Source organism: Pinus tabuliformis, chromosome 1_2 (genome assembly GCF_031772625.1).
Source record: "Pinus tabuliformis cultivar Carrire ecotype Pingquan chromosome 1_2, CPIR1, whole genome shotgun sequence".
In the NCBI taxonomy this organism is placed as follows: domain Eukaryota; kingdom Viridiplantae; phylum Streptophyta; class Pinopsida; order Pinales; family Pinaceae; genus Pinus; species Pinus tabuliformis.
This window is the reverse complement of record NC_142298.1, coordinates 41595548-41611157: the sequence shown is the minus strand read 5'-3', so window position 1 is coordinate 41611157 and position 15610 is coordinate 41595548. Positions and strand designations below refer to the sequence as shown.

The window sequence follows — 15610 nt, the reverse complement described above, 5'->3', positions numbered from 1 at the left end:
GAAATCACCCCCAAGAATCGTCCCAAATTCCAATTGCATCATCTTCAGGGGAAAATAATCTTATTACAATAATCTTAATTTGATAATCACACCAACTTAGCAAAAGCCAACAGATGCACATTGCATAGTTCCATCTACCTGAAGCTAAGTTGCCGGTTTTATATTCATATTCAAATTCAGGGACAAGGAAATCAGATAACAGTTTGGCAGTGCAAAAACCTGTGATACAATTCACCATTAAATTCAATGAAGTGGATTTTGTTAAGGAACACCATATGGAGAGTTGATATATTAGGCAATTGACATCCTTAAAGAACACATCATCAAGGACCCAATAATGAGAATAACACCTATCACCAAAAAATTCCATTAATTTATATCATGACACATTAGGAGCAAATACATCAGATTGCTGACTACATAGAAAGGGAGAACTGAAAGCAGGTAGAGCAAAGGTATATAAATGTCAAACGGTATCACATCATACAGATATGCCGCTGTAGTAATAGTTTCCAATTACACACATCACATGTGAATCAACCAGAAGCCCTGAAGGGCCATGAAGCATGACACCTAGACACTGCGCAATGTTAGTAGGGTAATAGCATATGTCAGTGTAACAATCAGAGTATAAGAGATGGTGTACTTAGATTTCTCAGCAAAAAGAAGCAAAAGGAGAAAGGCAGAGGCATGGAAAGTGACCCAGAAATATTGCGGAGAGACAGAAAAGGGTTGCAGAATCAGGAGTTGGTGGTGCTGCAAAACAACAGAGGTAACAAAAAAGTAACTCTGAAGAATTGGAGAGGTGCGATGGAGAAGCATTGACAGTGTGCAACTCTGAACCAGCAGGAAGAAAAATGGAGGAATAGAGACACTGGGGAGTAAAAGAGGAAGGTAACAACGGAAAGCGACAAAGCAAGATCAAGGAGAGGCGGAAAAAGGGTTACAATCAGTAGATGGCAGTGTTGCGTAACATAGGAGATGGTAACCAAGAATTAATTATGCAGAATTGGAGAGTAACAATAGAGAAGCATTCAGTGTGCCAGTTTAAACCAACGAATTATTTGCTATGGTGAATGATACACTATTGTGACTGTCTATCCTAAAAATGCACTCATGGGTGTGTTTATCAAAGAATGCAGCACATGGCAAGACTTCGCCCAAAAAGGAGTGAATTTGCGCAAAAGAAAGTTACTACGTGTAATCCATATTAGCATCCCCCAACTTTTCCAACACAACCTTGTCATATTGTACAGCTGTAACCACACGCAGTTAATAGTCACAAGATAAATCCTGCAAGTAAAATAGCCAAGATGCATCCACAAAAATTCTGCAGAGAATTAATAGAAATTTGACTCCGAGAAACTTCAGGGTGATCCTTTTAATTATTCTAACTTATTCTACTACATCATTCAAAACTATAGAGAAACCATAAACTGTCCATATGCATCACCAACTGAAAACCTCACTGAACTAGGGAAAAAATGTCCATAACAGTTAGCAATAGGCAGTTAACGATAGAATTACAGATTCTCGTTAAATATAATTCACCATCCCCGTATTTCAATTTATAAAAATAATGTTACAATTGCTGAGCCGAATCCCATATGGTACCAAACTATTTGAAATCACTGGAAAATCTACCTGCTATATGCCTGTTGGCAACATTCTCTTCCAAATAAAATAAATAAACATGGCATGCTTTCACAACTAATTCATACTTTTGTTTGACATATTTATTTGTTGATGTTATATAGTGGATAAAACAATTAAAAGTTGAAACTATGCTTCATGAGCATTGTAGTGAACACACCTGAAATTACAATGCCATGCCATAGTGAAGCAAGCTAGTCCATTATCAAAAATGTCTTAAATATGCATTAAAAGGAGGAACACACTACCACCAAAGATTGAGGGATCATTTGTCACAACTACACGATTGCTTTTGTTTACATATCATTCATCAACCTCCGCTTTGATTTGCTTCTGAAGCTCTTCCTTGTATTCTTCAAAAGTGCCTGGGAATTTTCTAACTGTTCCATCTTCCACGACCCAAGTTTCACTTCTTTCTTCATCATCACATACTCGAGATATAAGCCTAGAATCGTGACTGACAAGCACAACTCCACCAGTAAACTCTTCTAATGCATCTCCCAATGCATCAATACTTTGCATGTCTAAGTGATTTGTAGGTTCATCCAACAAAAGAATATGGGGCTTAGACATTGAAATTGATGTGAAAACAACACGTGCCTTCTGACCTCCAGATAGTTTTGCAATTGGAGTGAGATGATTATGGCTAGGCAGTCCAAACTTTCCAAGTTTTGCACGTACAGCCTCCTGCTTACTAAAACCTTCTTGTTCTGGATGTAACCTAAGAAGATAGCTAACAGGTGTTTCCTCCATGGTTAACAAGTCAACAAAGTGTTGAGAATACCTACCAATTCTCAGTTTCTGACTCCTCCTTACCTCTCCCTCTGAAGGTTTCAAATCACCAGCAAGAAGATTAAGTAAAGTAGACTTCCCTGCTCCATTGGGCCCAATAATTGCAACTCGTGTTCCCATGTCAATACCCACATCAACATTACTAAGTCGGAAATCGTCTCTACCAGGGTAACTGAAACTGACTTCAATGAGCTGAAGAAGAGGTGGTGTGAGTTCTGTTGGTTCTGGAAAGTGAAACTCCACGCTATAATCTCTCCATCTTTTTGGTGCTTCTACAGGCTCTTCATCATCATCTACCGTCTTTCCCTTCCCTTTGCTCTTTGCTGTCTCTTTACTTGCATTAAACTTTGCCCGGTCCTTGACTTTCTCCTGCTGAGCCCTATTTCCACTACGTTTAGCAGCTTTTAGCTGCTTCTCATATACCTCAAACTTCTTGTTGGACTCCTTGCGTTTCTGCTCATATCCACTCTCAAAAGCATCAAAATTACCTCTGTAGAAGTGAAGTTTCTCATCGTGGAGATGAATGATATCAGTGCAAACAGAGTTCAAGAAGTCACGATCATGCGACACAACAACAAGTGTTTTCTTCCACCTACCCAAATATTCTTCTAGCCATAGAACAGCCCTGAGATCCAGATGGTTAGTGGGTTCATCCAATAACAGAAGGGTCGGCTGAACAAACAAAGCTCTTGCTAAGGAAATCCTCATACGCCAACCTCCACTGAAAGATTTTGTGGGGCGGACCTGCATAGATTTCGTGAACCCCAAACCAGCCAAGATCTTCGAGGCCTGTGCCTCTGCTGCATCGGATCCAATCTCTTGCAATTTGTCATAAACCTCAGCAAGCTTTTCACCATTGTCTATCTCGTCATCCGCTCCATCTTCCAGAGACAGATCTTGCAAACGTTGAGCCTCTTGTCGGAATTTCACTAATTCCTCATTTGCTGCGACAACAGCTTCTAATGCAGTTCTATCATCGCCCACAACCTCCTGTTCGACTAACAAAACATCAATGTTTTTGGGTACAGGTATCTTTCTCCATGCTAAAAGTTTCAACAAAGTAGACTTCCCCTTACCATTTGGACCGACAAGCCCATAACGCTTTCCATGAGAAATTTTCACAGAGGCATTCTTCAAAAGCTCCTTACCTCGGGCCGCAACGGAAAAGGAATCAATTTTAATGTCTTTGACATTGGCATCGGCTGTATCATCTCCATCAAGTACGGCGCTTCGGCTACCTATAACAACAGTGAATGCATCCCTGTCATCTTTCATTGCCTCATGCCTCGCAATCTCCACAGCATGGGCAGCTAATTGATCCTTCTTTTCACGCTTCTTCAATTCCTTACCAGTAACAGAAACTTCAAGCTTACTATCTTTGAAATCACTACCTCTACTAGCCTTGGCGGCCTCGTCGGATTCAGAGTCTTCGTCCTCATCGGAAGGGGGTAGGTCAAGACCATCAATATAACTGGATTTGCCAACTGCGGCCTTGGGTTTGGGTTTGGAACCTGCTGCAGATTTGGGCTTTTCAGGTTTGTTGTCCATGCTGGCCAACATCTGAGATACTGACATCTTCTTGGGTTCCTTGCTTTCTTTGGATTTTGATTTGGTAGCAGGTGCCCCTGACCCCATGTCGTCACCTCCTTTCTTCTTTCCCATGTCCGATATAATCAACTACACCTCCAGAAATACCACCAAAGTATCAAAAAAAAAAATGAACCCTTAAAAAAAAAAAAAAAAAAACCCACAAATTTGCTTTTAAGGTAACAATAAAACCATCATCAGATCAACAGTCTTCCCAAATAAGAACAAGATCATCCAGCCCTATAATCAATCATCTATACACATCCAACCACCCAACCACTTATAAAAAATATATCAGATCGATAAACAGGCCAGAATTGAATAGAAATATATGAGAGTCAGGAAGAAAAAACAAAACTGTTTCTGAATCAATTTTCCAATTGAAATACACCTGATTCCTGATAAACCCAAACCAGAAAAACATGTAACCTTTCAAATGAACCATTCGAATTACTCCAATACAAATTTCGAAGCCATAATGTTTTTCATACCTTAATAACAATAATATCTAGCGACTATTGAATAAAAAGGTAAACCTTATTCAACCAAATGGAGAGCAGAACATACCTGTAAGTAGTGTACTGAAAGAAGCAAACGAATGCAAGCTTACACCTTTGGCTCTGGTGAAGCACAATATGACGGAGAAGAGATTGAATTTTAACGGCCAAATGAGAGTGGCTATCACGCTGCCAAACCCCAATAGCAGCGGCCGAATTCCCAAACAAGAAACGCCACACTCTCACCCATATGTATAAAGCATGATTCGATCAAGGCAGCGCTAAGACCGCCTTTCTATCTTTTTGGATATGAGATATGTAGGCTTTTTGGCTCCCCACGGGACCATGGGAGGGCTCCGTAGCCCTATTTTGTAAAAAATGTTGTATGGTGGCTAGTCCTCTCCCTCTATTCTAAATCTGGTGTATAAAGGTATTTTGTAGTTTTGGTAAATACTTTTTGAACATTTATTCGGGCGGTACTTAGTCACTTACACATCTGTGGTGTAAGAGGATACAAGCAATAAGAAAGTAAGTCTCGTCACTAATTCTCGTCTTTCAAATTTTGGTGTTTGGAATCAATTTGCAAGTTGTCTCCCCTGTGCTCTGACTTTGGTATAAAATAAATTATTGAGATGTATTTCTTTTAATGGAAACAAATTGAGAAAATCCAAAAACCAAGTTCAAAATAAAAAGTTCAGTACCTGATGAGATAATGTTGAGTGAAACATGAGCAACTCCCATCGAAGCAATTGCTATGGTGCAGCTCATAAGATATATAAAAAGAATTGAGCAATGGGAATAGGTAGATGACCTAATGTTATCTTCAATGAAGGCATGAGTGGCAGAAAGAAAACATGGATGAAACAAAACTACACATGGATGCAAAAATAGAATATCTACCTCAATGCTTGTCCCACAAATAGCAAGGAGCTAAAGAATTTTGTTATGGAGAAGTTTCGTAAAAGGGTATGGGGAAAAGAGTTGGGTAGAAAGAAGAAGTACTACATTGAGGAATTCAACCCTACGTGTGATCTACAACAAAAAGAGTTCATTGGAGCTAGCATTCTGTGGAGGGCAAAGGTTCTTATTGCTCAATTAAGGACCAACTCGCATCAACTTCGGTGTGAAACGGGATGGTGGAAAAGGCCTAAAGAAGCTTGGGAAGAACGAGTGTGTACATTTTGCACGTCTAGGGCAGTGGAATTGGAAAAAAATTTCATTTTGGAATGTGATGCATTCAAAGACATCAGAGAAAGTTATGGGAATATGTTAGCATCGGTTTCTTGGCATTGTATTTTCAACGAGGGGATTGTTGGAAGGTTGGACCAGCTCATCATCAATTTGAATAAGAAAATGATTGAATTGCAAAAAGCGAAAAACAAGGAACTAATGATCTCATAGACTATTTTTAGTCTCATGGACCTTAAAGTATCATTTCATTTCATGTTACGATAAATAAAATTGATCTTTCTCTCTCGTGTGTATTATCAAGTGCATTTGGTTTTTCTCTCAATTTAATTAGTTGTTAGTTGATTTATAGTGGAATAGTTGCTAATGGCATGCCTATAAAGATAAGGACATTTTTATTGGGGTAGTGCAATATTTGTTTTTTAACTCCAATTTTTGTAAGTATAACTAAGGCTTATAATATTTGAAAGGTTAGCATAAACATTTTGACAATTTTAATTGATCTAATGTGCATTTTTTTATATATAGCCAAAGACTAAAGAAGAGAGTAACCAACATAGATATTAATGCTTAAAAGGGAAGCTACAAGGTGATTTGGGGAAGTTTCCTATCTTACTTTAATTTAATGTTTTGATTTTTTATTTGGTAGTTGAACTACCTGACTGTTGGTAGTTATGAGAAGAATGAGGAATGGTATTGAACTAACCTAGAGGTATGGGTTGCGTACCATTTGGAACCTTCTAAATTGACCATGTAGTACTAGAGGGACCCCAAATTCTCATATTGGATAGAGCACTTAGGGTTGGACGCAGTATGGTAGACTGTGAATTTCAGTTGTGAGTAAATAAAGCGATTAGAGAGCGATATGTGGAATGTGTGTAAGTAGAAAATAGTATAGGATGACTATGGATAGTGGAATGTGATCATGTATGTGTGAACCTGACTAACCCAAGGAGTGAACCAGAAGTGCATGTGGATTCTAAGTTTGTGACTCTAAATAGAGGGTGAGAGAAAAATCCTTTTGAGACATAATAGAGTTGTAGGTTACCTAATTAGTTAGGAAAGTGTTGAAGCCTTCAACCTAAGCTAGAGGGCCAAATGGAATTGCTAAGAAAGCTTGTTGAATCTATGCACAAAAACCGCTAAGAAAGGGAAGTACCAAGGGACTACTAGATCAAGGAATGGCTCCTTTGTGATATCAAAAATAGTGTGGCCACACTACGAAAGATAACAGGATCTGGCTTAGCGACCGAAAGACAACATATTGATCCCCTGTGTATGAAGGAGTGTAGCCCTCATGTTATCTACCTTGATTTGAATTTTATTGAACCCTGGTTGAGACTTCCTCTCAAGGCATCAAATATGGCTTAGGGGTGGCTAGTTGCAAGAAACATGATGGTGTAGCTGAGCCTATGGTTGGGTGGAGAGTGGCTCTCCCTTCTTTAGTTTCCAACAAGCTTAAGTGAAGTAGATAAGTGTATTTATTTCTATGTTAATGAAGTGCAATTTTTTTCAATGTTCACGATTATTAATATGTTGGTTATTGTGTACGTTTGTGACAACAAATTGAAAGTTATGGTGCCTTGTGTGGGGTTAATAGCTATTAAAGTCCCTTACTAATGATTGTTGTATGCAAAGGTATTCTTTAATATATGTTATCTATGATAAATATGGGATGTATGGTTTGCGAAGTATGATACATAAGATGCTTTTAGCCTAAACCCCTTCATGTTTCTAATTGTATGACTAGCCATTACTATGCCAATAGTGGGATTGAACAATTGTGTTGTATCCTTGAATGGGAGTGAGAAGACTGATAGGTTCCCTTGATTAGAGACCTTTGAAAAGGAGCTTAAGGCCCCGTTTATGATATTTTTTCCGGATAGGTTGTAGATCTATTATTAACTAGTCTTGAGGACCCTATTTCCTTGAGTGATAGGCCAAAATGTTGGATTTTCTATTTGTAAGTTTTGGGGTTTGAAAATGAAGTTTATAACCCAAAGGAGTGAGAAGAAGCTCATCTCTATTGGAGTCAGGTTCTAGAAATTGGCGTTTGGCCATTTTTGTTCCTTCTTTTGAGGATGTGTGTTTAAGGGTAGAGTTTGAAAACCTCTAAAGTTTGAAGATGATTTCTATGTCTTAGAAGTTCTCTAGGTAGATTAATGCCTTGTTGTAGTCTTTTTCAGTCCTCGAGACAAATTTAGAAGTGTATCAAAAGTATTATATTTCAAGGATGACCCTTTGAATTTTTGGGTTTTTAATTGGAAATTTGGTATTAGAGCTTTTAGCTCTAGCCCCTAGTCACATGGACCAGTAAGGGGCCATGATCATGCACTAGTCGCAAGAGGAGCTTAGTGCAGATTCCACTCACCAGACCGACCTTAAGTCTTTTTGGAGACTTCTAAGTTCTCTTGGTGGCTTGATGTTCAAGGGACTAGGGACTAACTTTATTTGCAACAAGTCATGATCAAATGAAGGGCCTAGTGGCCCAGTGCCCGTTTAATGATCTCTTAGTTGATAAAGTCTTACAATTTTGTTAGTGAAGTCCCTCAATCGAACTAGCTTAGAACATTGGAGACTTTTCCAAGTTTTCCTAGTGCTCTGATGGTTGATGCAAAGAAAGGTGGAGGACTTGAATGCTATCATGAGTCGTAAATGATGCTAGTTGGACCTATTAAACAACAAGACTGGAGATCCAGAGTCTATCGAGATCCAGATATCTGAACATCCATAATATCTTGTAAATAGGTATCAATAAATAATTCAAATGCAAAGCGCTATTGCAGTAGTCCATGTGGGGGTCATGTAGATCCTACATGGGTACTCACAAACCCTATGGATAGATAGGTGTTGATGTGGCACAAAGGGTGAGTTCGATAACATGTTGTTGACATGGCACATAGGGCGGGTCTGATGACATGCTTTTAACATGATGAGATGATGTGGAGTGATAACATGAAGAAGTTGATGTGACAGTGGGTGTGGTGCTACGTGGCAAGGGTGATGCGAAGTCTAGAAGTTTGGATATTTAGAGTTTTAAAAAATTGGGCTTTTTGGGTTTTTTCAGATCCCGGTGGATCTTAATGAATCAAAAAATGTTAAAGAGACAAATATCCAAATTTGTGGGGGTTTAACCCACCTTGAATGTTATGACATGGCATGAAGCGATGTGGATCAGAGTGCTCAACAACACTAAGGTGAAATCCAAGTGGCAAAAAATGTGGATATGACGTGGATGCCATAGAGTTCTAGATATGAGAGATTTAGACATCTGAAAGGTCAATTCACTGATTATAGCAAGAAAAAGGAAATTATTAAACTACAATAGATTCAGAGGTTTTGAGTCCCTGGATGTATCTAGAAGTCAAGAGATGTAGAATTTCTTATAATGAGGGTAAGCAAAACTTGAATCCAGACGTAAACAGTGCAAGATAATGTGGTCTAGCTATGAACATGGCCCTATGTGGTGGCGATATGTGGGCACAAACTACCCTGTTTCATCCATGTATAGTTGACATGGCATTATACAATACGGACATGAAGGGAAGAGAAATTTCCATGTGGCAATGGTACAAATGTTAGCGTAGTGTCTAAAGGGAAAATTTTCAAATAGGCATAACTTTGTATTCAGGGCTCAAATTTTGATGAAATTTATATCTTTGGAAAGCTCTTGATGAGCAAAATGAGATGGTGATCTCAAAAATGAGTTTCAAGGTGGTTGAAGTAAGAGGAATTTTAAAAACCCCATCTCCATAAAGTAACCTTGGAAGTTCAACTCGCATCAATTGCAGGCTAAAATGCATTCTCTTTCATCCTTGTTTGTGCTCAATGGGAAATCCATCTCTCCCTATCCCTTATCATATTTTGTAGGCATCACTCCCTACAAGTGTACATCATGTCATGGCTTCCTGAAACTATGTGGAATGTCTTTGTGTGTGCAATGATGATGCTTTAAGTCTCTTTATTTTTTCCTTTCCATGATCATTGACTCAAATTAGGGTGTTATGACTTGGCTTAGGGTCAAGTATTAGAGAATTTTCCTAATTCATGTTGGTCATATGTGACCAGATACATCCTCCTAGATCTAGTAAGGGCCTATATGACCCTCTCAAGGGTTGAAGAAGAGAAGAGACATAGTTCAGTGCATTATTATGTTGGAGGATTACTAATAGGAGATTGTTTCCCTACTGCATAGGTCAGCCCAATCTATGTATATTAGTTAAGGAAGGAGGAAGATTAAGGGATCAAAGAAGAACACCCTACTACTAAGGTATAATGTACTTGTTGTACCATACATATATATTGATCTATTTCCCCTCTTTTATCTATTGGTTTATGTGAGATCATGATGTGTGTTCATATGTGATGATTTGATCTTATTGTGCACACTAACTTTCCTTCCACGAAAGGAAAATATTGCCTTTGTTTGTTTGTGATTGTGGGTAGGTGATAGGTTGCAAGTGTTGGAGTGGGGTCTCTAGATGAGGAGTGAGATTTCTAATTGTTGAATCAAGTCTACACTAGCATGTGAGGATAACCAAGTTCATGTTTCACCCTTTATCTCTATCTTTTATATGGAAGGATCATATGCATGAGGATGTTAAGGAAATTTGGTTTTAGTTGTCTATCAATAGTCTGGTAGATCATAAGGCTGGGTCAATGGGAAAAAGTCCCTTTGCTCTAGAGTTAAATATGTGCAAATAGTTTCATTTCATTTATTGCATCCTAGAAAAACCTAAACAATGAAGTTGTATATGACTAGTAAACACCTCAAAACGAGTAAAAGGTTACTAGGCCAAAAATTGAATGGGTTCTTATTTATAAATATTGTAAGGTATAATTAGGACCTTTCTTTAGGGAGAACCCCCATTGATTATAGAGAGACATCAAACCCTAATAATAGTTTTGGCATTAGAAGGAATGCATTCATTGTATGATTGATAGAGACAATTTTTGTAGTAATTTATCTTAACATAATTCAAGTTAGTCTTGTCAACACTAATTATAACATTGAACTATATTTTGAAGATACTAGTTTTGTAGAACCATAGTGATTTTATGTTGCTCCTAATCAAGAATTTAACAAGTTCCACTGAATTACTTAGGCATTTTCTAAGAAATATATTGAGATTCCCATTACTCCCTAGCCCCTTAGATGAAAAAGAACTAACAATAATGTTGATCAGATTGATGTAGAGACCATTGTCAAAATTGTATATATCTGAGTGTGTAGGTTTCTAAATTTTCCATGATTGGATGATAGCTTTATGGAACTAAACCGTGTATGAAGTTTTGAAATGTCCAAAATTTCAAGTAGACACTCTGCCCATCATCACAAACAAATTTATTTCATTGTTTAAAAAGAGTATAGTGAGAGGAATATGTAGAATGAGTAAGAATATAGTCATTAAGAAGACTCTTTTTAGTAGAAATCACATAGGAGAAAATTTTGTCGATGTGTTTTGAACCAGCTAGTGTGGTTCATCATCAGGACCAGATGAAGATGCAGATCATGGCATGGGCTTAAATAGAGGGCGATGTAGAAACCAAAAGATCATATAACGGCTATAATAACGGCTAGTTTATGAAAAATAATATTTTAATCATTATTACTAAGATCAAATAATATTCCTATAACGACTAGTTTATGAATAATAATATTATAATTTATAATAATTATTAAGATAAAAAAATATTAATTAAGAAAATATTGAAAAACATAAACATTAATAAGAAACAAACAATCAAAGTCAAACTTGTCTTTGTTTGACTTTGATTATTTGTTTCTTATTAATGTTTCTGTTTTTCGATCTTTTCTTAATTAATATTTTCTTATCTTAATATTTATTATAAATTATAATATTATTATTCATAAACTAGTCGTTATAGGAATATTATTTGATCTTAGTAATTATTATTAAAATATTATTTTTCATAAACTAGTTGTTATTATAGTCGTTATATGATCTTTTGGTCTCTACTTCGCCCTCTATTTAAGCTTGTGCCATGATCTGCATCTTCATCTAGTCTTGATGATGAACCACACTAGCTAGTTTGAAACACGTCAGCAAAGTTTACTCCTATGTGATTTCTATCGAAAAGACTCTTCTTAATGTAATATGGATCAGAAAAACCTAAATTCAGAAATATAGTCATTGTAGATGGGGATTATATAAGAAAAAGGAGAGAGGAAAGGGGGGAATAATGTGAGAAAAACTGATTAAAAATAAAATTTATAAAAGTAAATAATATAAGTTTTGACAGTTAATAAAATATATTTATTTTTAAATGAGAATATTGACCAAATAAGAATAAGATAAGGGGAGGGGACAATGGGAGAACAAGAGTAAATTATGAAAATAAAGCATTAAAGGATGTAAAAATTTATATAGTAAACAGAGAGTAAGCAATGCTTAACGATCTAGATGATGAATAAGTGGTTTCCAATATTGGCTTAAATTATATCCATCTTCTCTGTTGAAATTGTTGGTGTGCTTTACAATTTTGAGAGTTTCTCTAATAATACAAGAGGTGTAATAGGTCATAGAAACTAGGATTTTAGTTTCATCAAAGAAAATAAGGTGCTTAAGAGTTAAAGGAGTACTCAACAATGGTGGATTTAGAAATACAATCATGTGAAGCATCATTAATGTGTTCTAATTTGAGCTGGGATTTAAATGATATTCATGTTTGGCTAATGTATAATTTTCCATAGGAATAGGGGATCTAATAAACTCCTAAGCCCCACATTGGATCTAACTTGTCTTTAGGATTTCTATATAAGTGTTTAAGAGTTTTATAGGGTGTTAATAAGGTTTTGATATTCCTTTTAGCTAAAATCTTATTGATGTGATCAATGGTATCTTGGATGTAGGGAAATGAAACAAGAGTTATAGGTGAAGAAGAAAGAGAGTTTTTAGCACAAGAATGGCGATCCTGGAAAAAATCTTAGTTGATTTGAGAGAAGAAGCAACCATTAGCTTGAAAATCCTTAATCAAGTGGGTTTTTACTTTGTCAAGAAATTTAGGACCAACGATTCAAAGGGCACGAGTAATAAGAGTTTTGAGAACCCCATATTTTTGGCCTAGATGTGTTACACTAAAAAATGTCACCATGACCACTTACAGTTAGTATGGCTCAAATCAACAGTCATGCTACCCTCTTAGGCAAGTCTTATGCCTCTGCTATCCATCTCAAACTCAAAGAAGAGAGAAAGTCTTGTAAAAAATATGTTTATCTCTGGGGTCGCAGGTTCTCTCTAGCCTTACCTGCGGGGACGCGGACCATGTTCACAAAAGGTGCGTCCTTGGACGCTCTGTATGTTAAGGGACAGGTGCGTCCTTCTGTAAAAGGCAAAATGCGCGAGTTTCATCTTAAAAAAGTTACTTGTGGTTACTTCTAGAACTTTCTAGAGGTCAGTTTGATGATTTGGATGCGCCTCCAGTTGGTTCATGTATCTCTATTAAGGGGGAACTTATCCCATCAATAAGGGAGCTATCCCACCCAAAGAGGGGGATTATCCCATTGATGGTGGACCTGAATAACCTCTTTACAGCACTATAAATAAAGGCATTGAGCCAGAGGGAGAGGAGGTTGGAGCTATACATTTTCTTTGGGTAAATGCTGCAGGATTTAGGTCTTCCATTAGAGCCTTTGTGAGGAGAGATTGTCTTCACTTGATTCTACTTGGGAGAGGGTGAGCTTTGTCAAAGTAGAGGAAAACCCTTGATGGACCCTGGGAGGAACTTGCACAACACCAAGGCCAGGTTGTAAGAGTTTCTTTGTTTCGTTATTAATACAAACTGGTTTATTTTTCTCAATAGCTTGTGTTAATGAGTTATTTCATGTGTTCCTTGGTCTGCATGTTGAATATATGTTTTATTATATGAAATGCAAGTGCTTGGTAATTGTTTGATTGTTTGTGGTTGCAGGAATTGACTTGAAGGAGGAGCTCATCCGGATCGTCAAGAACGGACTTCAACAACAACGTTTTGGAATAAGGTAAGCCTAAACACTTGTAGTTTTCATGTTTTAAAAGGTGTATTTAGAGAAAGATCGCTCCATTTTGTCTTGTTTGTCGCTAGAGAGTTTAGACTCCTAGGGAGGTCAGTTGTGTCCGCACAAGCGACTTTTTCCGCCACGACAAATTGGCGACTCCACTGGGGAATCCATTAATGTGAAAGTCTTTTCCTTTGTGTGAACTTTGCTCTGAGAAAATCATTTTTATTTTCTGGTTTTTGACTGTGAGAATTAGTATTTGGGTGGCTTAGCTTTAGATTTAGTTAGATTTGGTTTTTCTTAACTTTTCCAGAAGGACGCACCCTCTGAGTACTGCACAGTGCGTCTTTGGACGCGCTGTTGCCGTTTGCACAGAGCGGGCCCGCGCCTGTTCTAACGGGTTGCCTGCGTCTTCCTGTAAAAATTTAGGAAAACTCCATTTTTGCTTTAATTGCTTTTAGATTTTGGTTTTTCTTAGTGTTTTCTGCCCAGATCCTTTAGTACCCTGTCAAAAATTTTCACCTGAACTTGTTTCATTAGCATTCCTGCTTTTAGCTTTCATCAATTGGGTGTTTTGAGTCTCTTTTTTGAGAAATTCTTAATTTGAGTTCCTTTGGTCATTACTTGGAGGTTTCTCTCAGTCTTTTCACAATTTTGCATCTTTTTGCTTTTGTTTTTGCAAAAAAATTTCCCCCTCATTCGCCGGGGGGGGCTAAATTGTGTATGAGTGTTAATCGCCTTTGAGTGTTTTTATGTTTTGATCTTTGGAACTCTCACCCAATTTTCTCAATTTGCACTTGATTGGTTCTTAGATCACATTAGAATCGTCTTGTGTTTGAGAATTCTTTTGCATAGATCACATTTGCACAATTAGAATTCTCATTTTCAGAATATTATTGAAAAATGTGCATAGATTACATTTGCATACTTTTCGAGTGAATTGTGCATAGATTACAATTGTATAGTTTACATTCTGAAAAATCAATCGTAGATTTAGATCAGCTTTCTTTGATTTGAATTTACACAAAAATAATAAAAAAATGGTTTGGAATTGATTTGCATTAGCTTTTCTTGATAAAATTAGTGCATCAATTTTTTGCATTGTCGGAAGTGAATGGAAACTCTCTCCTTACTTTAGTTAGGATTCATCGAATTGAAAAGATTACATTATCATATTCGATTGCATTCAGTTGAGTCGGGTCATAACACCATTGGTTTCATCTCCATTTACCCATTTGAGTAATAACAGCCTTAATAACACAACGCTTAATTAAAATTCATCTAGTAATTTTTACATTTCTAGGGCTCTGAAACACCAACATAGCTTAGGCTAGGGTCTTGGAGTAGGTGAGTACTTAACTCTCCAAGACTACAAAACCAAACAGATAGTTTATCTTGAGTAGAATAAATCCAATTGTTTCAATTGCACTCTGGGAAAGCTCCTCTTAAAGGAGAAGCACGAGCTCGTGTCCGAACCAGTGAGGGGATCATTCCCCCCTCGTTGGGAACGACGCCAGACAGTACGTATTACAAACGGTAAACCTCGGATTAACCATTGTCGAGGAGCCAGGGGTCACTTATCGGTAAACCTTGGATTATTGTCAAGGAGCTGGTAAGGGGATTGAGCTTGTTACTCTGCCCTTGCGTGCTGTCGGAGTTTAGACTGTTCCCCCAGGTGTAATTGTTGTGATTGGTAGCTTTAGTGACCATAATCTTTAGAATTCTACCCAAGGTGACGGTGGAGGGAAGGTCCCACTGTACCTGGAGCAGACGTCGGTTATACTCACTTGGATTTTCTGGGGGGTTCACTTCACTCGAGACGGTTAAAGTGGAGGAACTTGGTCCAGTCTATTCATTAAGCAGGTTGCCGGGGTAACTGTTCCACCCGCCATTT

General features: G+C 37.4%; 1 protein-coding gene across 2 annotated transcripts; it reads right to left on the bottom strand.

The window, feature by feature from the left end:
- Window positions 1–1679: 1679 nt before the first annotated feature.
- ABCF4 (general control non-repressible 4) lies at window positions 1680–4811 on the bottom strand. 2 transcript variants are annotated; one of them, XM_089394686.1, is made up of 2 exons: window positions 4600–4811; window positions 1680–4128 (listed from the first exon to the last, which is right to left on the bottom strand). In XM_089394686.1, exon 2 carries the CDS (start codon window positions 4105–4107, stop codon window positions 1957–1959), a length of 2151 nt encoding a protein of 716 aa, XP_089250812.1. In that variant the 5' UTR covers window positions 4108–4128; window positions 4600–4811; the 3' UTR covers window positions 1680–1956. The 2 variants fall into 2 exon arrangements, with proteins under 2 accessions (XP_089250812.1, XP_089250811.1); XM_089394685.1 differs by having other exon boundaries at window positions 1680–4122; window positions 4600–4810.
- Window positions 4812–15610: the final 10799 nt, after the last annotated feature.